The sequence below is a fragment of the Larus michahellis genome, chromosome 10 (assembly GCF_964199755.1).
Source record: "Larus michahellis chromosome 10, bLarMic1.1, whole genome shotgun sequence".
In the NCBI taxonomy this organism is placed as follows: Eukaryota; Metazoa; Chordata; class Aves; order Charadriiformes; family Laridae; genus Larus; species Larus michahellis.
The window spans coordinates 15,800,660-15,824,157 of record NC_133905.1 but is presented as its reverse complement, the minus strand read 5'-3'; the positions used below and the strand labels follow the sequence as shown (position 1 = coordinate 15,824,157).

At 52.8% G+C, this 23,498-nt stretch overlaps 1 protein-coding gene across 1 annotated transcript; it reads left to right on the top strand.

Moving 5' to 3' along the window:
* Positions 1–5,693: 5,693 nt before the first annotated feature.
* Positions 5,694–17,275, top strand: SSUH2 (ssu-2 homolog). Its single transcript, XM_074603099.1, has 11 exons — positions 5,694–5,873; positions 6,430–6,481; positions 6,671–6,982; positions 7,383–7,468; positions 8,960–9,052; positions 10,226–10,331; positions 11,682–11,789; positions 13,427–13,578; positions 15,681–15,834; positions 16,981–17,083; positions 17,190–17,275. The coding sequence occupies exons 1-11, from the start codon at positions 5,698–5,700 to the stop codon at positions 17,273–17,275; spliced, it is 1,428 nt and encodes a 475-aa protein (XP_074459200.1). The 5' UTR covers positions 5,694–5,697.
* Positions 17,276–23,498: the final 6,223 nt, after the last annotated feature.

Genomic DNA, 23,498 nt, shown 5'->3' with positions numbered 1-23,498 from the left:
CTGAAAGCTAATTGAGTTCTGAGGTTCCTTAATTTATGAATGAGAAAAGCTTTGATTAGCTTAAGAAGAAATAATGATGCTACAGGAAGTTTCTGTTTAATCAGACGGGGAAAAAAGAAAGTCAGTGCGGTGCTGGAGGTGCCAGGCGGACGCGCAGGTTAACTGCTAGGGTTTGCCAAGGAGTGAGACTCTCCCACGCTTTCGGCTCTGGTTTCAATGCCGCATGCACTGAAAATGGGGGAGCTTCCTGCCGACATCAGTGGGCTCTTGCTCAGTCCCTGCTTGCCAGCTGCAGTGTTTGCTGTCCCCCCGGGGTGTGGGGAAAGCAGCGTTTGGCCTCGGTTTGTTCCTGCCCGGGACTTGTCCCTCTCTGACGAGGAATTACCCCAAGCGAGGAAATGTGGTTACCGCTCCGGCAGGAGGAACCCAGCCCTGGTTCCCATACAGAGGAGCGTTCATGCCAACTTCCCCTCCTTTAGCTGCTCTTTAGAGCTGCCCCCGTCATGCTCCATGTGGTGCTGAGCCTCGCCATCCCCTTGTGGGTGCTTCGCAGTCGGCACCCTTGGGTGGGAGGCGAGGGATCTTCCAGTTGAGAAATAGGGTTTAAATGCATATGCCCGTCACATCTGACTGCTTTCAGCATGTGCATAAAAGCCTAATTTTAGACACCTGAGGAACGCAAATGTTAAGAGCAGATGTGCCATGTGGATCTCGGGCACTTCAGGAAAGCGAACAGAGGTTTCCACCCGTGGAGTTCTTTACTCGGCTTGTGGCCTCTCACCCTCGTTGCAGTTGATCGCTCACAGGGGCAGGAGCAGGGAGAAGTGGCAGTGTCCCGGGGGGGCGTGAGAGGACAGGGAGTCCCTCTGTGGCAGCTGCTGAAAGCTGCTGGTGTCCCCGTGCAGGAAGGGCAGGGACATGGCAGCGCGCAGAATTGCCCAGAGAGGTTTGGTCATACTCTAACAACCACCCAGCGTTGCCCTGTTTGCTCACAAAAAGGCCAAACCTTCTATAACCTGATTTTTGACCAGAGGTGGAATCCCGTTTTGACGCCAGGTCGGATGGACGCAGGTCGGTGCAGGCGGGGGCTTGCGGCCCTGCAACATCCCCGGGGTCAGGGGATGCTGTGCCATGGGTCGCGCACAGGGCTGACAAGTGGGGCTTTGTGTCCAAGGCTGGAGCCCACTCCTCCGCCACTGCCTGCCGAGGGAATTTTGCCGCCTATTTTGGTGTGTCTAGAGCTGGATGCCAATGATACAGGACAAAACCTGAAATATCGGATGCGTAACAGCCTAAGCTCTGAATTTCCTGGCTTTGGTCAAAGCCTATCTCAGACTCATTGTTGGTTTAAAATGGAGCTGTGGGTTCGTGTTTATAGACTATTGTGATTTCCAACAACATCACCGTTAGCAACAACCGTGCAGTTGATTTATTTACTCCAAATTTGGGATATTTTTAACCTGGTCATTTAAACCATTACCATTGGACTGGAATTTGGTACTTACGCTCTTATCTCCATCTTTTGTTGTAAACAGGTTTTTGTTTAACATCTGCACATTAAAAATAGGCATTCAGGTTCTCTTGGTAACGTATACAGAAATCCATTACATTTTGGAATGAAAATAAAGGATTTGTGCGGATATAATAGTCAAAATAAGAATGTGGGAATTCGTGCTCCTGCAATATTTTGGGAAGGAACGGCACGTCTCCGGTGTGGCACAGAGGGGGAAGCTGGAGTCCCAGCAGACGGTGAAGCCCCAGCAGACTCACTTTGTCTGTGAACTAATTGGCCAGTGAATCCCAAACTGTCTGAGATACTTTACCCACCACTTGAGGAAGATGTTTCTGTTTGATCTCGACGTGACCGAGATAATCACACTGAAGGCATCTAACTGATTTATTTTTCACAAGGAAGTTCTCCATATATCGCTCAGGGTTACTTGGAAACCTGCGCTCCTCCAGCTCAAGGACAGCCTTGTCTTCTCCTCCATGAGGGATGTGACATCTCAAACAAAGCGTGTAGTTTCTTATTTTCATAGGAAGAAATAACGGAGAGATTAATTTAGCTTCCCGGAAGAAAGGAGCATGCTCTCAGAAGAAAAGTCTAGTAAATCAAGTTGATGGATGACCACCCTCAGCCTGTCCCCGTGCCGGTCAGACTGCCTGTTGTTGCCAGGCTCCCCTGTGTGCTCTTTTCTTGCACAGGCTGAATTTTCGTAATCAGCTGCTGTGTTATGAAAGGTCACTGGATAAAAGGCTTAATAAAAAGAATTGCTTCTGTCTTGGGCATCAGGAGGACCAGTGGTTATTTTTAAAGAGGTACTTAAGGAAACAAACAACTGATGTCCCCTGAACGGAATTAAAATAAGATGGAAACTTTTGGAAACAGGCAGTCGCTCAACGACTGGTCGGAGTGAGGATGGATGTTTCAAAGGCAGCCAAGAGGTGCCGACCTTCACCCCTCTGTTCATGGCCCATTAAAGATGGAAATGCGTGCAAGCCTGAGCTCTTCGGCTACAACTTCTCGCCGGCTTTCCAGAGGAGGGCTCTGGGTGTTCGGAAGGTTCCTGGCACATCTGTCCCCCGCCGGGGTCCGGGGCTGCGGCTGCCCGAGTCCCCGGAGCCACCTGCAGGGCTTGTAACGCCCGGGCCCGGCTCCCCCGGTGCCGGCGGGCGCTGAGGACCTGCAGGGCTCTGTGCCCTACGCAGGGTGTCAGTGTTGTTCCACCGCAGCGCGGGCACCCAGCCGGCAGAGCAAGGCACTGGGAACGGGCAGCAAATCCTCCGGCCCCGTCTTGGCTTGTGGCTTCTGTCTGGGCTCCACACGCACCCTCCAGCCCCGGGGCTCCCTCACTCCCTGAGTTTCCCCGGGCTATAGGTGACCTGGGCCTGGGCCTGGGCCCGGAGCGGGGACGTTCCCTGACGCCTTCTGCGCCCCCAGCATGGCTGGATGATGTCAGGCGGATTGTCCAGGGTAGAGGTATGTGTGTGGCACCAACCTTCCGTCTTTCGGACAGTTTGCAGCCCTGTAGCTTCACTCTTCTGATGGTAAGGAAGCAACAGCAGCTGCCGAACCCAGGGAGGTGCCGGGCAAGGGGACAGTCCCACAAAACCCTCCCTCTTATACTGCAATGGGCTTGTGCCCGTCAAGATCGCAGACTCCTTTTTACCTCCTGAGTGGCTTTTCCTGGCCAGCTTCTCTTCCAGACAGATATGGTTTGGAAAGCAGTTGGCTTTGACATCTGGCCGGGCTTCTCTCTAGTTGGAAAGTCATCAAGACCTGGGCTGAGTGGGGAGCTGGGACCGCTGCAGTGCCCTGAGCAGAGCAGCGAGGTCAGTGCTGTGGGCACGGGCACCGCTGCCCGACTCACCGAGGAGCCTGCCCAGGGTTTTGCTGGAACGCCACTGGGATGAGCTGGGCTGGCAGCCGTGGCTGGTGTCGGGGGTGTTTGGTAGGAAGCAAACTGCTGACCGGGCAGTGGCTTGAGCTGCTACAGCTGAATCTTCCTGCCGTTGTGAGCATAAACCTGCCTTGGGTTTAAATCAGGCTTGAATTCCTTGGTTGCCCTTTCCTGTAGGAGCAAAGCCCCTGCCACCCGCTTTGGATGGGGTGGGCGAGCCCAGGGAGCGGAGCAGAGGCCCCCCTTCCTGCAGCACAGGTGAGCAGCTCTGGGGAGTTGTGTTTTATTCCCAGGGTGGGCAGCGAGCCCTTGCACCAGCCCCCCACGCTGTGCGGAGTCCCAGGGCCCCCGCAGATGGCAAAAAGGCTGTCCCTACTACGGGTAGCGGCAACCTGCGGTGTGCCCGGGGCTTGTCTGGGGGGCAGATGCGGACCCCCGTGGCGCTGACAACGCTGGCATCGTCCTTCTGCTGCCTGCTGCCATCCTTGCCAGCCCTCACGTCAGTGGCAGCAGCTGCCATCCCTGCACTGGGCACACTGCAGTGCTGTCCCGCCGCACTGGGCAGCGAAGCTGGGGAGAAGGTGAAAGGTGTTTTTCAGATCCAGCAGTGTGGAGAAGCACCAGCGCTGGTTGCGTGGGGGACAGCCTTTGGGGCAGGGGTAAAAAATGAATTTCGGGGTGCGGGGCTGCCTTCCCCACAGCCCAGCGTCCCCCGGAGCAAGGCTGCAGAATTTCCCTGTCCACCTGGGACCAGAGCGTCTCCTCCATGGCAGGGCCCAGACTCTTCAGGTTTTCTTTGGAATGTAAGCTTCATGCAGGTCTTATGCTGCTCCTTCTCTCAGAGATCAGGTCATTCTGTCTTTTATGTATTGCTTATTGTCTGTCTTTCTTGCCTGATTTTCATCTTGAATTTAAAAAAGAAAACCCAACCCCAAACCCAAACAAGCACCTTTTCCCTGTGCATGTGGAGAAAAAGAAAAAAGCAGCACAGGTCAAAAAGCAACATTTGATCCAAAGCAGTATAGGATGGCAGGAGTCTGCTCCTGCTTGATTTTGCTCCTGCCCCTCCATCCCTGCCAGACCCCAATGGCTGCGGGGGTGCTGAGATCCACGCTGGCTCTTTATTGAAGGGGGGGTTCTTTGTCTCAGCTGTCCCCGTACTGACAGGGAGGGTTCTTAATATCATTTGGGGCCATAACAAAGCTCTCGCTGTTGCACTCGGCCACCGAGGCTGGAGCCGTCATGGGCTCTGAGGGAAGGAGTCATATTCCCACAGAGCAAATGCTGACGTTACCTCCTGTTACCGTTGCCTCCGTGGTATTTTAATATGCTTTCCAAAGGTGTTAAATCGGAGAGAGGAAAAAATATGTAAGGGACAGTCAGGTGTCACAGTGAGATGGACCCGTCTCGGGCTTGGACAGTTGCTGTATGTTTTTCTTTCTTACAAAGACAACCCCTTTCCTGGGGCTTCTTGGAGGGGGTGATGCAAGAGCGTTGAGGAGCAGGGTGCTGGGGGTGCCCTTTGGCAGGCACTTCGGGGCAGATACGCCTTTACTCCAGTGTTTGTCCCACCTCTGAGATTATTCAGGTTACTCACAAACATCACCTGGGCCTTCCCTAAAATATAAGCCACAGGATTCCCCAGATAATGGCAAAATGCAGGTTTTTTTTTTTTTCTATGAAAGTGCCAACCAGTTTTTCTTACGCAGGTTGTACTCAGAGACAGAAGAGTCTGGGAATGCTCCCGAGACCTGTTATTAGCAAGTCACGGTTCAAATTTAAATGCCTGCTGTGTGCGAGTCGCCTTTGTGGTGAGCGTGTGATTTTTCTCTTCTGGTGCCGGCTGGAGACAGCTGAGGTTAAGTGAGTGGGTGTTTGAGCCCTTCACCAGTAAGTGACCACCCCGAATCCCACTGGGATGGCTCTGATGGGACGTGCCCCACGGGTTGGAGCTGGGGTCTGTGGCAGCACTCGTCATCCAGGGCTCATGTGGTTCCTGGCGATGACGTGAGCCTGGTTTTTGGGTGGCGGCTGGTCCCAAGTTGCCCCCACTGGCCCGGGGGGCCGGCTGGGAGAGACAGGAGCGTGCCATGGCAGCAGGAGGATGCTCAGCACCTCAGGGTGGCACGGACCATGTGGGGTTGGTCCCTGCTGCGACGCCTGCGCGGGGATGGGAGCGAGGGCGGCCGGTCCCCAGCAGCACCGGGCGCCAGCCAGCATCCAGGCACCACCTCCAGCAGGGTGGGTAAGACACTGTCCCCTCCTGCAGAGCCTGGAGCATCCGGACCCCCTGGGGATGCCCCCCCCGGACACCTGGGACGTGGAGGTCGGGGCCCCCTGGCTCTTCCAGGGCCAGACGCGGTGCTGCCGGGTGCCCCGCTCGGCGCTGGTCAGGGTGAGTCCTCCCTCGTTGCCGGCCTCTGCCAGAGCCCCCGCCCCGGACAACGGCTCCTCGGGGAGCAGCCCCCAGCAGTGTGCCCCCACCAGGACCCACAGTCCCTGGGGACAGGGATGGGCACCTCACTACAGTTTTCATTTTCTTGGGTTTTTCCTCATTAAACACCAGAAAAAATAGTCAAAAATCCCTTCTTCCCAGTGTTTTCTTCCTCTAGAAGTTTGAGGACAAATCTTGCTGCAGCCATTTCAAGAAAAACCACTGGATAATCTTTCCTCTTTTGTTAATTTTTTTTTTCAACATTAGCAGAACATTTGTTTGCATGACAAGTCCCATTTAGCTTTTGACAAGCTCTATAGCTGGTCAATTTATTTCACTTTTTAAGTGAAATGATGAATAAAGAAAAAATATTACTTTCTTTTGCCAGCACTACGTAGACATTTGCTTTTGTTAAATAATTATTATTTATGATTCCTTTACTGGTTGAACAGCACAATTTTGTGGTGTTGGATTCTGTCCCTTTAGGACCAGAATTTTATCACTGAATTTTGATGCAGGAGGAGTGCGTATGCATAATATGAGATACCCGAAATCCCCGGGCAGCTCTGTGCATGAATAATCTTCCGGTTTCAGGACTGTCACAGATGCCACGGCCGGTCCAAGTGCGGGGTGTGCCACGGGGCAGGTCGGGTAAGGAGCCGGGGAACCTTCCCCCAGGCAGCCTGCATTTCCTATTCCTCGAAGTTAGGGCTTCGTTTGCAAAATTACGGTCCCTGCTGTCCTTGCTGTACTTATTATGAGGGTTGGAAGCCTGAGGGAAGCTCTGCTTTATTCCCCCTTTGCCGCCCTGTATCCCAAACCCGCTTGTGTTCAGCCCAGTTCCCAGCTGATGCTCCCGGATCCCGCAGAGATGCTGAATGGGGTTGGCGAAACCCTGCCCGGGGAGCAAAGACGTCTTACCCCGTCCTCAATAGATAGACGATGCGTTGCGATGGTAAGAGGAAAAGGAGAACTTGCAGTGGTGAAACGAGGCCAGGCGTTAGGCATGCCATACCGCAAACTGCGTGCTGTGGTCAGATACGCTCACTTCCGTGCTGGGGCTTCCGAATGGCAGAGGAGGCTTAACCCAGGGGTGCGAGCGCAGCTACGAATCCGGCCTCCTCTCTTTAGTTGTTCTTCTGCACAGGTATTCCCAAAGGCAGCCAAAAGATTTATTGTTACTGCACGATAATTGCCCCTTAATTAAAGTTAATCTGATTACACACAAATACTTAAATAAAAGTCTACTCCTAACAACGTTAATAAATAACAGTGGAAAAACACATGTGTAAGAAAAAAGACACCTCGGCTTAGATCGTTTGCATCTCTGGTGAGTTTGACTGGAACACCTAGTTAATCCAGTCACAATTTATGAGCTGGTTTGTACATTCTTTTCGTTTGCCAGGTATGCACTTGCCGTATGCCTTTCTCTGCAAGCCTAAATTAGCAATTATTCCGATAACATGCATTCAAGCTTTTGTTTTATAAACCTGATGCTTTTTTTTCTGGCAGTCACCACCTCTTTTAATCCTTCGGTGTGTTTGTAGACGAGGCGTGTGAGGTGCAAGGGATCCCGGCGGAGGCCGAAGCGGCAGGAGCGCTGCCAGCGTTGCTCGGGCGCGGGTCGCAGAAGGTACCGTGGGCTCCGCTGCTGCGGCTCTGGGACCCTGCCGCTTTCCCCGCGCCACGCTTGCTCCCCCACTGGTGTGCTCGGTGGAAACCAGTCATCCCAGTCCGGCTGGCCTGGTGGAGGTTGTCAGCTGAGGATCTGCCAGTAGGAGGAAAATACTGGAAAGCCGGGAAAAAAAGCCCTTAATCCAGTATGTTTGAGCCAAAACGCCTCCACTTGCTGGCTGCTGGCACGGGGCACAGTGCAGAGCTGGGGCATGCCTTAAAGCCTCTGGGCTGGTTTTTGTTTTCTACCGTGAAGATGGCCTAGCAGATAAAGCAGTACAGCAGTGCCTTTATTCTCCAGGAAAAACTGATCAGAAGTAGCCTTTCCCTCCTCTGATTTTTAAGTGAGCTTTCATTTTAACATCTATTATTCATTCTGTGTGGCCCACCCTCAGCATCCAGAAACCAGGCTGATATCCCAAACTCATGAGAGAAGCCCTTAAGCTTTTGGAAAATAATAATTTTTTGGCTCTCTTTCCTTCCATATTTTTTACCTTTCTGTTGCAAGACTGCTGCACTTCCCAGCATCTCTGGGAAACCGGAGAACGCTTTGGGTTTTCCAAGGAAAGCAGAATTTCTCAGTCCTTCAGGAGCTGGGGCAGGAAAGCGGCTTTGTGTCTCTGCAGGTCCCCGCTCCACGTCCCGCCCCGGCTCTCGGTGGGCTCCGCATGGCTCAGAGCCCGGCAGGGCTGGAAGGAGCCCGGGATGGCAGCAGCACGCTCCAGAGCCGCTCCCAGGGCTGGTTCCCGCAGCGCAGGGCCAGGGTTTGGCAGGTTTCGGGCTGCTGTGGCCGTGCAGAATTATTACCACCCTCCGGTTTTTCCAAACATGAAACTTAACAGGCTTAAAAATAATCTTTAAGTGACAAAAAAAAAAAAAAAAAAAAAAAAAAAGAAGAGAAGGCACTGTTCTAAAACTCTTTTGTTTATGCGGCTCCATTAAGTTTAAAATAACAGAGATGGTATCGTGCATAATCATGGCAGTCATTTTAAAGCATGAATCCACTGGGGCTAATGATGGCTTGAAGAGCCTTAATGAATCAGTTGTTAACGGCTGCTAATCTGTGTTGCACTGATGCAATCAAAACGCTGGGTGCATAAGCATATGCCTCCTGCATCTGTGAGAGGCACAGGCAGCAGTGTCTTCAAAGTGACTCTCTCCTTCCTACCGATGTGTGGGGAAATTGTGGCTATCCCTAATTAGATGTACAAATACATTCTTTGACTAATTCCACATTTACAAATAGATTTGGGGTTGGCATTAGTCATTTGTTTTTCCCAGCAAATACGCTATATCCCTTGAGTCACGGAGCTATGTGCGGTGTGTGTGCCGTCATTGACTCCTGTACTGCCGAGCCACACAAACAGTCGGGAATAAATTCACCCTTGGGTCTGCTGAAAGTGGGCAGCGATTAAAATCCTCTTTAAAATCCTTCCTGTTGCATCCAAAGGTGCGATACCTGTTCTGGCTGGGGCAGCAAGACCTGTGCGACCCGTCAGGGTGAGAAGAAGCTCCAACATTTCAAGCAGCTGGTGATAACCTGGTGAGCAGCGTGGGTAGAAGGGCAGAGCTGTTGCTTTGATTCCTTGTGTTACTGCAAGGTTTGGGAGCTCATCGGGGCTCCCTAACGGGGGTCTGGGAGAGGATTTATTGCCTTTGGTCAGGCAGAAACAGGGGCTTAGAGGGGCGGCTTTAGTCCTTAATGACAGTCTTGTCCATGGGGCACGGTGGGAGCTAAAGTGAGTTCTCAGGGATAAAGGATTGTCCAAGGTGACAGGAAAAGTCTACAGCAGAGACAGAGCAGCTGATCCTCTGCCTGGGACGAGCCACATCCCCGACACGGAGCCCCGACCCCAGGGAAGCCTGGGGCAGTGGCCCAGCTCCCTTTGCCAGGGCTGTGGCAGTGGCCAGGGCTGTGGTGGTGGCCGGGGCTGCAGTGGTGGCCAGGGCTGTGGTGGTGGCCGGGGCTGCAGTGGTGGCCAGGGCTGCTGGCCGTGGGATGCTCTGGCTTTTCCCTTTGGGGAGCTCCAGTGCCAGGGGTAACGGATGGGGCCGCCAAAGACCTTAGCTTGTGAGGTTTAGCTAAAAGCCATTACCTGCCCTGCTGGGTGCTTCCTGAGCACTTTCCCGTTTTTGTACAAAATGCCTTCAATTACCCTGTGTGAAGACATTCATTTTTCAAAACACCATCTCCGTCCATCCTGAGAGCCTGGAATTTCCCCCGCTGTGCCCATCACGCTGGTGGGACTCCTGAGGGGCGCGGGGGCCCCGGGGCTGCGCTGCCCCAGACAGGCACAGCTCTGCCAGACCTTCAGCTCCTTTGGAGGCCACCATCAGCTGCTAACCATGCCCGTGTCCCGCAAGTAATAGAGCAAAATGGTTCATTGTAACAGGAACCATGACTTCGGAAGGGCAATATAAGCCCCCTCTGCATCGAGGATTTAATAGGTGCAGGAGGCTCTGAAAGCCGTGAGGCAAGGTGATCACCATGAAGGTCTGATTTCAGGATTATTTACGCAAGAGTCATCCATGGGTGTTGCATATACAAGGTTATTAAGAAACTAATGCGGGAGTGCACAAAGGTTAGGCAGGCGTGACTATTGTCCTCGAAATCTGGGAGCATTCAAGCATTATCGGGTGTTTAGGAAGAGCCCAGGGAGCTCACTGCCCTACAACCAGCCTCGGGTTGTTCCGTTGTTTCCCCTCTCTCTTGCAGGAAGAACAACATCTTTGAATTTGTTTCTGAGCATCATCTCGACTTCCCAGAAAAGCTGCTCAGCAAAGTCAGTGGAGAGAATATACTTAAAGATGAACATGTGGTGGTGAGTGTGACTCTGGGGGCCAGGGTATCCCTCCCTGTGTGGCTGTGAAGGAGGAGGATGTGAAATGCCTCCAGCCACAGCAGCAGACATCCAGCAGCACCTCCGTCCCTGGGGCTTCTTATATCGCCCCTCGCACGTTTTCCACTGCCCACCCAGTGGCTGCGCTGACGGCTCCAGGCTTTGCCGGGCGAGAGCAGGGGACGGCGGCTCTTGCCCCTTGCTGGGGCACCGGCGTGGCATTGCCACCAGCCAGCAAACCCTCCTGCCCACAGAGCCGCCGGGAGCTCATCCCGCAGGCAGGAGCTGCTCCAGGGGCTTTGGAGCCAGGACCCAGCGCGGAGGTGCAGCTGCTGGCCCGGGTGGCTCACTGGGCTGCCGGGGGCACACGTGGGGCCATTGAACAAGATGTTCATCAATCAACAAGAGATGCTGGACATCTCTTCTCCAGCTCCTGTGGCGTAGGGCTCCCAGAGGGAATCTGTCTTCGTATACCTGCAAAAGTCTGGGACAACCCAGTCTGGAAATGGCTGTAGCACAGTGCTCTCCCGCGGCCATTGCCATTTCCCTACTGCTCAGCCCTCAGCTTGATTTTTTTTTTTTTTTAATGTGGTTGCAAATAGGTGAGGATTTAACTGTACCTCTTTATTATTTATTAGTTGTTTTGCAATAACCTGTAGAAACTTTCATGACGTCCCAGGGCTGGACGGCAGACACAGAGCAGCTCTCCCCCGGAGAGCCATTACTCAGTGTCGTGCATCTGTAGTGAAGACTTTGCATCTGGTGTTGCAGAATCCCATTGGGATTTGAATGATGCTTTAGCATCTGAGTCACTCTCCAACAAACACTTCAGATGTGAAGTTCTATGGGCATTAAAACCGGTGGGCCTCTCACATAAACAGCTATCACTCCTGGCTATGCAGGGAGTAGCTGCGTTCATGACTAGTTCAGCTGCCCACAAGCCCAGTATTTCTTCTGTAAATTGTCTGCATGCTGGGGGGAAACAGAGAGGCTTTAAAAAAAACCTTTCAAATTTAGCAGCGCTGCTGGAAGATGGTGACAGTGGATCCTGTTGGGCACAGAGTCACCAGTTTTCACCAAAGCTGTCAGCTGGGGAACTCCACGAGCAGCACCGACCTCTCTCTAGAGAGGCACGGTACCCGTTTTGGACACTTCTACATTCTGCTGGGGTGGGATGGACATGCCCTTGGGACTTTGAGTTTAGCATTTATTCTGTATATTGCCATTATATGCCCCGGTTTTCCTTGCGTGTGCCGGTAACGGATGAAATTACTATGTTCGTGCCAGCCAAATAGGGTGTCCCTTTGGCACAGCTGGGTTTATTTCTCGCAGGTGTACACCATCATCGACTTTGCCCACCCCGAGATCTCCCTGGCCTTGCAGCGAGCCATCGCAGAGCGCAGTGCGGTGTTTGCCACCTCCTCCCGCATCCTCCGGCAGGTAAGGGGGGAGCCCAGGGGGTAAAGAGGGTTGATTAGTGAGCTTGGTTAAGGACGACAAGGCGTTGAAAATAGTAACAGATTTCATTTCTTATTTAGAGGTGATCTTTAGCACATGAAAAAGGAATTCTGATTATCACAGAAGTCTTAATTATGAAGTGAAATACCAGCGAAGTAGTTTTTCAGACATGTATTGAAAGGCGGAGGCAACTGCGGTTATTATTGTTCCTTTTACCTTTACAAAGCCTTGGCAAACATTATTTATTACCCCTGTTTTTATCTTAGAAGCTAATTTTGAATAAACATTAAGCTTCCACTCCATCGGATTCTTGCTGGAGTGTTGTAATCTCTGTTGCTGCTATTATAAATGTGATTGCAAATGCAAAAGTTTAGCTAGAACATACTGTCTTTTCACCCACAGGAAAGAGAAGGTTTCACATTAAAAATGTAAGTAAACTGAAAGACCAAAATAAACTTAAAGGGAGATGGCTTGATTTTTCCATGTGCTCTGTCAAAACCAGCTCTTTGGCAAACTTCTGTCTTCCAACTGGATTCCAGCCTTTAATTGCCACTTCTCAGCATCAAAGGCAGTTTGTTCACTCGATGGCTGCACACCCGCCAAAGCCTCCGCTGGCTGGACGGGAAAGGTGCTGAGACCCTCCCGCCCTGCCGAAGCCCCGGCACCAGGTGGGATTTGTGCCGACCCGGGCTGACGTCTGCCCGCACCTTCCCCACCCGTCAGTCCTTCATCCCCTCCACTTGCCCTTGGCTGAAGCTCTTCCGCTTAATAATCAGCATCTTTGGGAGAAAGCTGGGGGAAGCTCCTCCTCTTTGCTTGGCTGATGCTATTCTGGCTTCCCACGACGTTTGCCATGTGCTGGAGGTAAATGCCAGGACCAGAGGCAGCCTCTGGGGTAGAGGGGCTGGAGCCCGGCAGGCTTTGCTGGCCTCATTGGGCTTTATTTAAAATGGAGACTTCGCACGTGTAACTGCAGCAGGAGGTGAGAGCGGGGGGGTTGGACTAGATGATCTTTAAGGTCCCTTCCAACCTAAACCATTCTGTGATTCTCTGAAAGCAGGTTCCTCCCCCCTCAGGCAGGGAAGGCAGCAGGGGTTAAATCTGCAGCAATTTCTGCGGCAGTAACACAGCACAGCCCCTCACCAGGTCTCCTCCTGCTCCCGAGGGACAGAGGTGACGTGTGGTGTCCCCAGTTCACCACCGATGCCAGTGTTTGCTGGTGCACATCCAGCATCCCGTGGCTTTCCCGTGTTCCCAGGGCAAACAGGGAACCGTGTTCACACACAGATCTCGACCACGCGTGAGACGGGGGCACATGCTAACACACCCAGGACTGGAAACAAGGGCTTAAAGGATTTAAGGAATTAGCTTAAATGGCTACAAATGCAGTAAAAATGGTCTAGTACGCCAGGGCCAGCCCATGCTGGCTGCAGCGAGGGGAATTGCTGATTAGTGATGAGCTGGTGGGTCTCCATCAGATTTTGTTTCCCCCTTCACAAAGCAGCAGCTCTTTGGGACCTGCGAGGCTTGGGACTGAAAGCTGGGGCTTTTTTCCTCTCTACTCGTGTTGGTCTAAAGCAAGATACAGCCCCTCCTCCAAACGGCGTATTTCATTTGAGCTTTTCCTTCCCCAGCTAATCCCCGTCACAGAAGTTCACCACCAGCACTCGGGGAAGTCTTACCTCTACTACGTCCGTGGGCTCCAAAGCAAGGTGTATGTGCTGGACTACCCCTGGCGGTGCTGCGGCTGCACCCTCATCTGCGCGCCACTGTGGGGACACAAGTGCAATTAGGGCAGCAAACACCCCCCCCCCCCAGACCCCCCGCGCCGCGCCGGGAGTGCTCCCACTGCCCCGGCTGCGCTTGTGTCTGCCACAGAGAATGCATCAAAATGGGGAAGGGGAGAAAACCATGACACTCCTCCCTCCAACCCACTTGCATCTCAGATGCTCCAGGCCCCCCCGTGCTGGATGCAGGATCAGGCCCGTGGGGAAAGATTTCCCCTGTGGATGTTTTCCTCTCCTGTTGCAATGCTGCATCATTAAAGTGATGCGTACTGGCAGAGGCACTTTCAGTCCGGCTGTGCAGTTTATGACTGCTGCCTTTCTTTCCCTGTTTTATTTGTCAATTTTCCCAAGTTACTACATAATCTATAATGATATATTTCAAAATCTATCCCATTAGCAAATCTAACTTTAAAGGATTTCATTTTAAAATACCCAGTAACACCATCTGAGGGGTCATTGTACCAATGCAAAAATTGTTATCTAAGAATAAAAGGCTGTTGTGGTATGTACTGAGTGCGAAGCCCTCGGCTGCAGGGAGGGGGAGAGCAAGAGGTCAGGGGGGGTCACCCCGGTGCCCGTGGCGGGGACGAGCTCTGCCCCTGGGGCCAGACCCGCTCCCGGGCCTCACCTGGGCAAGGGGCATCTGCCCAAGTGCCTGCAGGAGGCACTTACGCCACGTCCCCCTCTTTTTCTTTTTTATCACCAATCTTGCACCATTTGTCTTAGAAAATCTCGCAGGAGAAACTCGGCTCGCAGTGGGTTTGAGGCTAATTTAATTTAAGTGCAAACACTTGTGTTTGCAGTGTAGCCCTTAAGGAGATGAAGCAAACGGACACTAAAAATTTCAGAAATGTGCAAGCAAACAGAAAGACACCAACGCTTATATTTAAAATCAAACCAAACAACCCTCCTCTCCTCCCCTGTGATTTTTTTTCATAGTTCTTGTGCAGTTTGGGGCCTAACGGGGAGTTTTGCATGGGTGGTACCAGCAGCCCCCAACAGACTGCTGCATCCGATGGGGATGTGCTGACTGCAGCCTGGAGCTCTTCTCTGTCACTGACGTGCCGGCTGAGTTAGGAGGTTATCCCAGCAAAATCCCCATGGGAATAGCACAGCTTGAGGGGCTGGGGAATTTTTAAAAGGTAAAAAGACCCATAAGTCAGCTTGAACGGGGATTGTGAGGGGTGAGAGTAAGGGAAAAAACGACTGGGAAAGACATTTAGCAGCTGATGAATTTTAAACAAGTCAGTTGAAAATTACTTTGTAAAGGAAGTGTTTTCTAATGTTGTTTCTAAAATGAAAAAAAAAAAACCAACTCGTGCAATTTCTGCTAATGTGTAAGCAGAGAGGATGAGAGGGGGTGAGGAGCTTCCCTGATTTTGCCGTGGGGAGAGAGACACAGGCAGCAGCTCCGTCCTGGCACAGAGCGATGCTCTCCCGCACCTGCCCCGGCACAGAGCGATGCTCCCCTGCATTGGCAGGGAGAGCCGATGGAGGCTTTTCAATCTTTAAAAGGGAAGATTGTTCAATCTTTAAAAATCCATAAGGATGTCACTTTTTTTTTTTTTTTTTGGCAAACCCTTCACTTCAGAGCTTCAAGGCTCCAGGGCACCAAGGAGGTAAGGGCAGGTTTCCCTAGACAGCACTGCAGGATGCACATGCAATACTGTTCCTTCCCGTATATATCGATATACATATATGCATATACATGTACGTCTGCGTGTATGTGTGTACTTACATATAGATATCTGCATTTTCTACAGGCAGGTGGTGGAGCAGGCCAGCGGGGCACATAAATCAAGCAGGCTGCCTGCCTGGCAGTGACAGATTGTTTTCAGCAGATGCATCTAATGCAGTTTTAGTCTGGCCTTACTTGGGTTAAAGCAGTCCCTGACCTGCGTAAGGCTGAAAAATGAGCCAAGGAGCTGATCCTGCACCTCATCGTACCGGGTGGCCCGTGCAGCACTGGGGACCCTGGTGAGAGCTGCGGGACCCACGGGCCGTGGCCATGCAGAGCTCACCCGCTCACATGCAGGAGAGTCATTGCAGTCTCCGCAGCCAGGGCTTGGCTTTGTCGTATTTGAAGGATTAAGCCTGGGCGAGAGCTGAGCTGTGGCCCCCTCTGCCCATCACCTCTCCTGCACCCCCAGAGCCCATTCAGCCCATTCACGGGCAATAAACCTGTGGGGAGACCTAAACTGCTGCCCGCCAGCTTAAGGATGTTGGTGCATACACAGACGGTAAATTGTTGAGAAAAAGAGCACAGGTACACAAAGAGCTGGGAATGGCTCCCATGGGCCAGGCAGTCCGGGCTGGCAGGGGAGAAGGGGATGAGGGAGGCACAGGGATGCTCAGCCCTGGGATGCTGCGGGGCACAAGATGTGGGGTTGGGACCGGGAGAGGGAGAGCAGGCAGCAGCCGGGCCGAGTCCCCTGGGAAGCTGTCCTGGCCTGCCAATACCTGGCTAGCAGCGAAATACAACCAGTAGCCAGCCCCAGGCAGGGTCCCGTCCTCTGCGGGGGCTGGACCTGGGGCTGGTGGAGGGCACCTTGCTGTTTGAGAGGACCACACAGCACCAACAGGGTAACGAGGAAGGAAAGGAGGGTGTTTTTCTTCTGAGCCACCAACAGAGAGGGACCAGACAGTTTGGATAAGCTTTAGAAGCAATCTAAATAGACCAAATAATCATCGGGCCAGATTCCTCCTGGGCTGAGCAGTTGCTAGTGGTTGTTCAGAAACAAATACAAACCCCTCTTCACTCTCATCGAGTCACTCGTGAAGCACGAGATAAACTTCATCCTCTCTGCTGCTGCTGCCAGGGTGGAGAGGGCCAGCAGTGGTCTCCTAACAGAGCACCCTGGTCCCGCCGGGGCAGGTGGTGGCTGGTGGGACACCCTCCCTCTGCTGTCCCCCTGCCCCACAACATCCCCGTCCCAGCGGGGGACGCAGGAGGGACCTCAGGGCCTTTAGCTCGCCGCTTTCTGCTCAGTGCTCAAACCTGCCCGTGTCCCTGTGCTGGGGGAAATGCCGTGGCCACCGGTGTCACCTGGGCACAGGGACACTGGTGGGAGCAACCGGGTGTTGTGGGGGGGCAGCAGGGCCATCAGCCCATCCCACACCCACGTGCTGGGCGACTGTCCCTGTGCCAAACCCTTGCCCAGTGAGGTGGGACAAGCATCCCTGGATGAAGGCACATGTGGAAACGAGGGACTGACACCCAACGCCGGCTGCCGCCTCCCCCCGTGATGGCCTTGGGGTGGGAGTCCTGCCATTCCTGGCATGGTTTTTTTAATAGAACTTCAACTATATTTAGATCAAAAATAAATACATTCTTGGCTTGAGCACACTTTTCAATGCCTGATGAATGAGCAGGACCTCTTTCACAGGAAACTATAACATTCCCGGGTGACGGCTTGCCTCTGCCGGGGCGACGGGAAGCAGAGCTCCGCCTGCCAGCCCAGCCCGACGCCGCACGAGCAGAGAGCACCGGTCAGTGCTGTTATTAATAACTGCACTACTATGTTTGTCATTAATGCTGCATGGGAACGAGGATGGAAACTTGATGATGCTGAAATCGTTATGCCGTGTTTTACAGAAAGCGAAGCTCTGTGGGGCCCCGCTGGGCGCCAGCAGAGGCACCCCCGGCTGGACCACGAGATGCTGTTTGGGGACAGCACCTGAGCGTGGCCCTTTTCTGCCATCCCTTCCCCTCATGTTCCCCAGCCCCATAAGGGATGTTTGGGGGCCCCTGAATTTCTCTTTCTGGACTCGCTGCCCAGGAATTCATCCTGCACACCCATCCTGTGGGCCTGCGCAGCCGCCCGGGGCCACAACTGCCAGGGACGCAGGCTGCAGCTCCAGCACAACCGGGTTTGCTTAAATTGACTTATTTCAGTTGCTGCAGCACGTGTCTGAGTAACCAAGAGGTGGGACCCCCTCTGTGATGAAGGGAGCAAACTCTGCCGGGTGAGTCCAAGGTTTCCCACTGCTCCCCTGGCCCCTGAGCCTTTGAACGTTTATAGAACAAGTTCGATCTTTTGACACAACAGCCCTTAAATGCAATGTCATCCAATAAATATGATAAATTGCTTGCAGCGGCCGTGCTTTCAGCTCGCCCTCTCCGGTTGTTGGTGGCAGGGGAGTGCAGCACTGTAGAAGATGGGAGATGGATGGATTCCTGGTGGGTCTGGCTGGGCTCCCCCAGGACCCCCTCCCTCCAGCCCCTCTCACCGCCCCATCCTCCCCCAGAGCCCCGAGCACACCGGGACAACCCAAACACCTCCTCCACGCCAGGAGGGATGAAGTCTGTCACTGAAGCCTGCCAGCTTCCCGCCAGCTCCCCTGTCCTGCCCAGGTGCCCTGAGGCCACCAGGGCCACCGCCGCCTGCTCCAGCCCCCAGAACTGCAGGCAGCAGTGTGGGGTCCAGGGGACGGAGCTGTGTGCTCCCCTTCCTTGCTTCTTCCACTCAGATTAGCTTCCCCTGTGTGTTTTTGCTTCTAGCACCTTTAGAATAACATTTCTTCTATCCGCTAGAGCAGGTTCATTGCTTTACGTTGAAAAGCCAAAAGCGTCGTGGAGAAACTCTTCAAAAAACAATATCTTCCCAGGAAAAAAATTTCTCACTGCATTGATCTGTCCATCTATCTTAGCACTGGGATTCTTCACATACTGACCTCCTGACACAGCCCACTTTTGCGGAGAAAACTGCTCTGAATCAGGCTGCTTTTTCTCTCGTCTTTCCGGGTCTCGGAGGGTTTTTTTTCCAGCCTCTGAGGCTGCGCAGGGCTCCGCATTCTCAACATGGTAATATCATATCTGTGTTTTGCGCTTGCTAATCATCAGTCAAACTCCCATTTTAGGACATATTTTCACCAAAATGCTACCTTATTTGGCTTTTTCCTCCCTGCGATTCCGGTGACATCACCCACCAAGCAGTCGATTCAAGCAGCTATCGCCCCAGCGAGTCCCTGCGCTGCAGGACAGGGAGCCGCGGCACCGGGGGGACGTGGAGGGCACGAGGCTGGTGTCTCCTCCCGGCAGGGACCTGGGGGTGGCAGGGCTGTGAGTCCAAAGCCATCCCCAGAGGCGGTGGGGGCTGTGTTTGAAGGGAGCTTTAAGCCTGGCGCTCTCAGCTGGCACATGGCAAGCGTGCCCAATTCTGCCCAGGCACCTGGGGGTGTTTAAATGAAAATCGTCCCCCGAGACACCCTCTGAGCCCCCTCATACACATATCACCATCAGACACGGTGTGTTCCAGAGCACACAGGGAGACCCGGGCACCACGTAGGTACCGCTTCTGGCGGCAGAGCCGGCAGCTTGCTGCCCCCCAGCATCCCCCGGCGATGGAGGGTCGCTCCAGCTCTGGGGCTGCAGCCAGACGAGGTTTTTCCACACCAATAGTTTTCCTCTCCCTGCCCGCCCTGCGGCTCTGCCGATCTGGCAGTAATATTTACTGGTGACGAGCTCGAGTAAATTGGTGGCAGCTCTGCAGTAGATTAGAGGTGCTATTTCCTCTGGTACAAGCCAGACGTCTTTTGCCCTGGGAATAAAAATAACACAGTTTCACAGCTGACATGAAGGTTTCTGTTCTAAACCCTACTCCCCCCAAACCCCGCTGCTCACTGAATAATCCACATGTGTGATATCAGCGCGTTTCCAGCCCCATCCGAAGATCCCCGCCAGGGTTTTCTTTCCCTGTCCCGATCACAAAGCATGGTAGCCCGTGACCACTCAGCAGCTGCTTGTTCTTGCCTGGCAGCTCTGGCTGGAAGGGCAACATTGATCCTGACAAACGAGTGATGATGAGACCAGTGTCTTAATTGTTAATTATTTACCCTGGGGAAAGAGGCATTCCCCCACTGGGACAGGCTAAGACACTGCTACCAAAGCCCTGCTGTCGCGTGTTTGCAAGCAGTGGGGCTGTTCTCTGCACTGCAGCTCCCAGCTCTACTGCCTGGCAAAGCCAGCACTGTGCCGGGATGGCTGGGGACAACCGGCTTTATTTCCCTACTCCGGAATTTTCTTCTTGTCATGTCAGAATCCACAGCCCAACTCTATAAATCTCCTTTTGGCTGAGACCCCACTATAAAAAAATCCTGTGCCAAGAGCTAATTAGAAATAAAAAGATTAATTTTGAAAAATCAGATGAAGTGGGGTATTTCTGGGTGAGGGCTATTTCCCAGTTGCATAAACCCAAATAAAACAAAACTCGCATATTAATGACTCCTAAGAGATAAACCAATTTATTTTGCTACATTTAAGAATTAATCTGAGTCATTTTATTGCAAGAAGTGGTTTTGCCAGCTTGTGCTGCTGGTATTTCCAGCAATAAAATGCCTGAGGACTGTTTAGTTTGGGATGTCCATCACCACCAGCTGGGATGGGGCAGCCGGGGCCATGGTCGTACAGTGCCCATCCCTCGTGGATGCTCCTGCCTCAGGAAGCCCCATTTTTCATCACTTGTGGGTGATGAAACAGCTCAGAGGGCCATCCCGGGGGGAAAGGGAGCAGGACAACCTTGGGGTCAGCTTGTGGATGGGGATGTGGGAGCTGCTGCGGGTGCCGATGGGGAGGGGGCTGCTCCGGGCACCCCTCGCTGTCCCTGCCACCAGAACACGAACAAGGCCCTGCCAGGGAGACAACAAAGAAGATAAAACACATTTTCCAGTTTAGGCTGCTCTGGCTGTTTACAATGAGAACCTAGAGATCAGAAAAACATTAAAAAATCCACATTTGAGGCAATGTTCATGAAGCAGCAGCAAGAATTGCTGTAAAACCAATGGGTGTTGGAGTTCCCTTGACTTCTTGCGTCTATTTTTGACACGGAACAGCTCAGACGGTGAAGACATCAACTAGCCATGCTCGCCCTGCTGTATGAAAAACAAGGAAATACCTCTCCCACGCACACATGGGAAGGAAAAAAAGCCCTTACAAGTGAAGGCAAGGGTCAGCACAGGAAACCCTGCTGCCGTCTCCCACTTGGGGCTGGGCTGGGGCTGGCGGCTGATGCTCAAAGCAAGGCGAAGCGAGGGCAGCCGGGCACGGAGCCTCCCGCAGAACCCGAGCTGGCTGGGAGGGCAGGCGCATCCTCTGCAGAGCCACCCGGACCACATGGCTGTCCGCCACGCCTGCCAGAGGAAAGCAACGGAAAGACCAAGTCTTTAACATTATGCAAGGAAAACACTAATCAGACACATTCTGTAGCCCACTGAAATGCAGCATTATCAGCCTTTTTTTTTTTTCTTCCTTTTTTTTTTCCACTCCTGGCCATGTTACTCCATTTCCCCAGACAGCTGACATGTTTATTTGCCTGAGCTGTAGCTGGGAGCTCGTACAATCTTATCATTGTCGAAGCACAGCCTAGCAGAGAAGTGATGTTATCTTCTGCTCTCTGCTATTTTTGCTCCTTCAGGGCTGCCCTTGCAATAGAAGAGTAATTAGTAATTCGGCAGCAGCTCAAAAGAGGTTGTGTGATTGTCTGTGGAGCTCCTTGCTTTCCCAGGCAAGCAAATGTTTCTAATGCTTTATTTCATGTAGTTCTTGGGTTCCAAATTACTATGAATTAGTTACAGGGCTTGCTATCTTAAAGGAGTTAGTTAGTTTTTAACGATGAGAAAATATATTAATTGGTTCAGGCACTAAGAACATACGAAATAAATTGAATTTCATTTTGGGATTAAAGAGTAAAATCTAGGGAGGCTCCAAGACAAATTTGAGAAAACATGATAGCTGCAGTTAATTGAAGTGTTTCAACCCCCTTTTTTTTCTTAACCACTTGAAATTTGTTTTCCCAGAATCGGGATCTCTCACAAAGCGCTGTGATTTGGGCTGACACGCATCACTTTGTATTCGATACTCCAAAACTAACTGGAATTTTGCGTTCAGCTGCACTGAAATGCAGTGCCAGGATACGTGGATCGCTGTCGGCGTTTTATTTTTACAGGGGTTTTCTGCTTGTTCCCTTCCTTTCCAGTTCTCGGCTGGCTTTTTCCCAGCTGCACACCCTGGCGTTAGTGCTGGCAGGGGGACGCAGACCCCTCTTCAGCGACGGACCCTGTTCCCAGGGGATGGATGACGCTGCAGGGGCTGCGTGGGGCCAGGGGCAACCAGGGCACTGCGAGCACCCAGGGTGCTGCTGCCACCTGCCCGGGGGAGCTCCCAGGGCATCCACAGGCGTTTGAACTGCAGGGACCACCGTGCCTTTAGTCCAGCAATCACGGCTCCTGTGTCTTTGCTTCCATTTGGTGTGAATTCACAGGAGAATTGTAGTGCCCAGATGTCCTGAGAGGGGCCAGCAGCACCCACTGGGCGCCGGGGAGCGTTTCCAAAGCCTCGTGTGGCATGGGGAGGATGGAGCCGAAGCCCCACGGGGCTGCAAACCATCGGACACACCCCGTGGTGGTGGCAGCCCCTGCACCAGGTCCTTTCATTGCTCCTCTGCCCCCCCCAGCTGCCCCCACCCCAGCTCCTACCAGAGGCCCCTACAATTCCAGTGACATTTCACCACCGCGGTCAGATGTGGCTTGTGCACTTGCTGACATTAGCAGGGAAAGATTTATGAGCTGTATGAAATAATAATAAGAATTTCTATTTTATTCTAAGCCACTTGAAGGAAAAGAACTCCTTTCTGCACTAAAACAAAGAGAAGAAAGGAAACACTGGTGTTGTGTTCATCCTCAGAGGCACATGCTGTAACAGCATTCCCATGAAGTTAGTGCAAAACAAGGAACATGCCTGTGGAGCAGACCTTGGCAGGTTGCAAATTCTGTTTTATGCAGTAAATCATAAAAAAAAATAATAATGATTTCATCACTATTACTGACATTTGCTCAGCAGACATTAAAAGTTGCAGTTAAAAATGAGAAAGCTGAAATCCAGCTGGGAGTTACCTGAAGCCCTGGCACTGCCGTTAATGGTTGTGCAGTTGCAGGGCTGTCTCTTATGAAAAGTGTGAGAGCAGCAACTGCATCCTGTGATGCTTCAGCCAGCCACGGAGGACAAATTGCAGGAAATAATAACATCTGATGAAAGGTGATGCAAGCAGAACCCCGTCGATGGTCCCCATAAGCTCACCAGCAATCTTTGTGCCGTGCAGTGTGCTGGGTTTGATGAGGTTACATGTGCGACATCTGTATGGTGCTGTCGGCATCTGTCTGTACACGTGCGATGTCTGTACGATGCCTGGATGGCTCTTTGAGGGGAGCGCGGGCAGAGCCGACATCCGGGTGCTGTGGCAGAGCCCTGCTCAGACCTGGGCACCACAGCTCGGTGGGTGCCGCAGCCCTCGGCACCCCCAAAACCTCTGCGGTGGGCAGATGCAGCCCTTGGCTCAGGACAGCGCTCCCCTTTCCCACCACAGTCCCCACCACTCATCCTGGGCTTTCTGCGATGGCCACGTACAGCATCCCTCCTCTTCCTGGTCCCTGTCGCGCAGACACTGGTGGCTTTTCATCCCTTGAGGGGATGGTTGGTGTCCGCATGCCTGCTCAGACTCAGCTTTGCATGTAAATACAGATGGGAGTTATGAGGCAGGGGAAGGGCTTAAATTAATCCATGTTTCAGCCATGCAAAGGGAAGCAGAAATGTTGCCACACTGCCTTACAGGAAAAGGTATCGTGAGCAAACACCAAGGACAGCCTTAAACCTGCGGCGAGGGGCAGGAGGAGCCGAGAGGACACTGGTGAGATGTTCCAGCATCGCCCCGCTAACGTGGAGATCAGGGAGAAGGGCGAACCAGTCCCCAGCGGTTTTCCATGCCTCCACGGGGACCCACAGGAGACCTGGGACCACCGTGGCTAGAGAGCCACCTGCAGAGCTTGGGGCGGACCTTGGAGCAGGGTGGCTGGGAACACCGAAGGATCCGGCAGAGCTGGAGCCTTCTGGGATTTGGGCAGAAGCCGCAGG

Excerpts from the sequence above, each read along its gene's own strand:
- SSUH2 (XM_074603099.1), top strand. The coding sequence starts at position 5,698 with ATGCCCCCCCCGGACACCTGGGACGTGGAGGTCGGGGCCCCCTGGCTC. Across the intron at positions 6,482-6,670 it reads CGGGGTGTGCCACGGGGCAG|CCCAGTTCCCAGCTGATGCT; the intron begins GTCGGGTAAGGA and ends GCTTGTGTTCAG. Across the intron at positions 17,084-17,189 it reads CGCACGAGCAGAGAGCACCG|AAAGCGAAGCTCTGTGGGGC; the intron begins GTCAGTGCTGTT and ends CGTGTTTTACAG.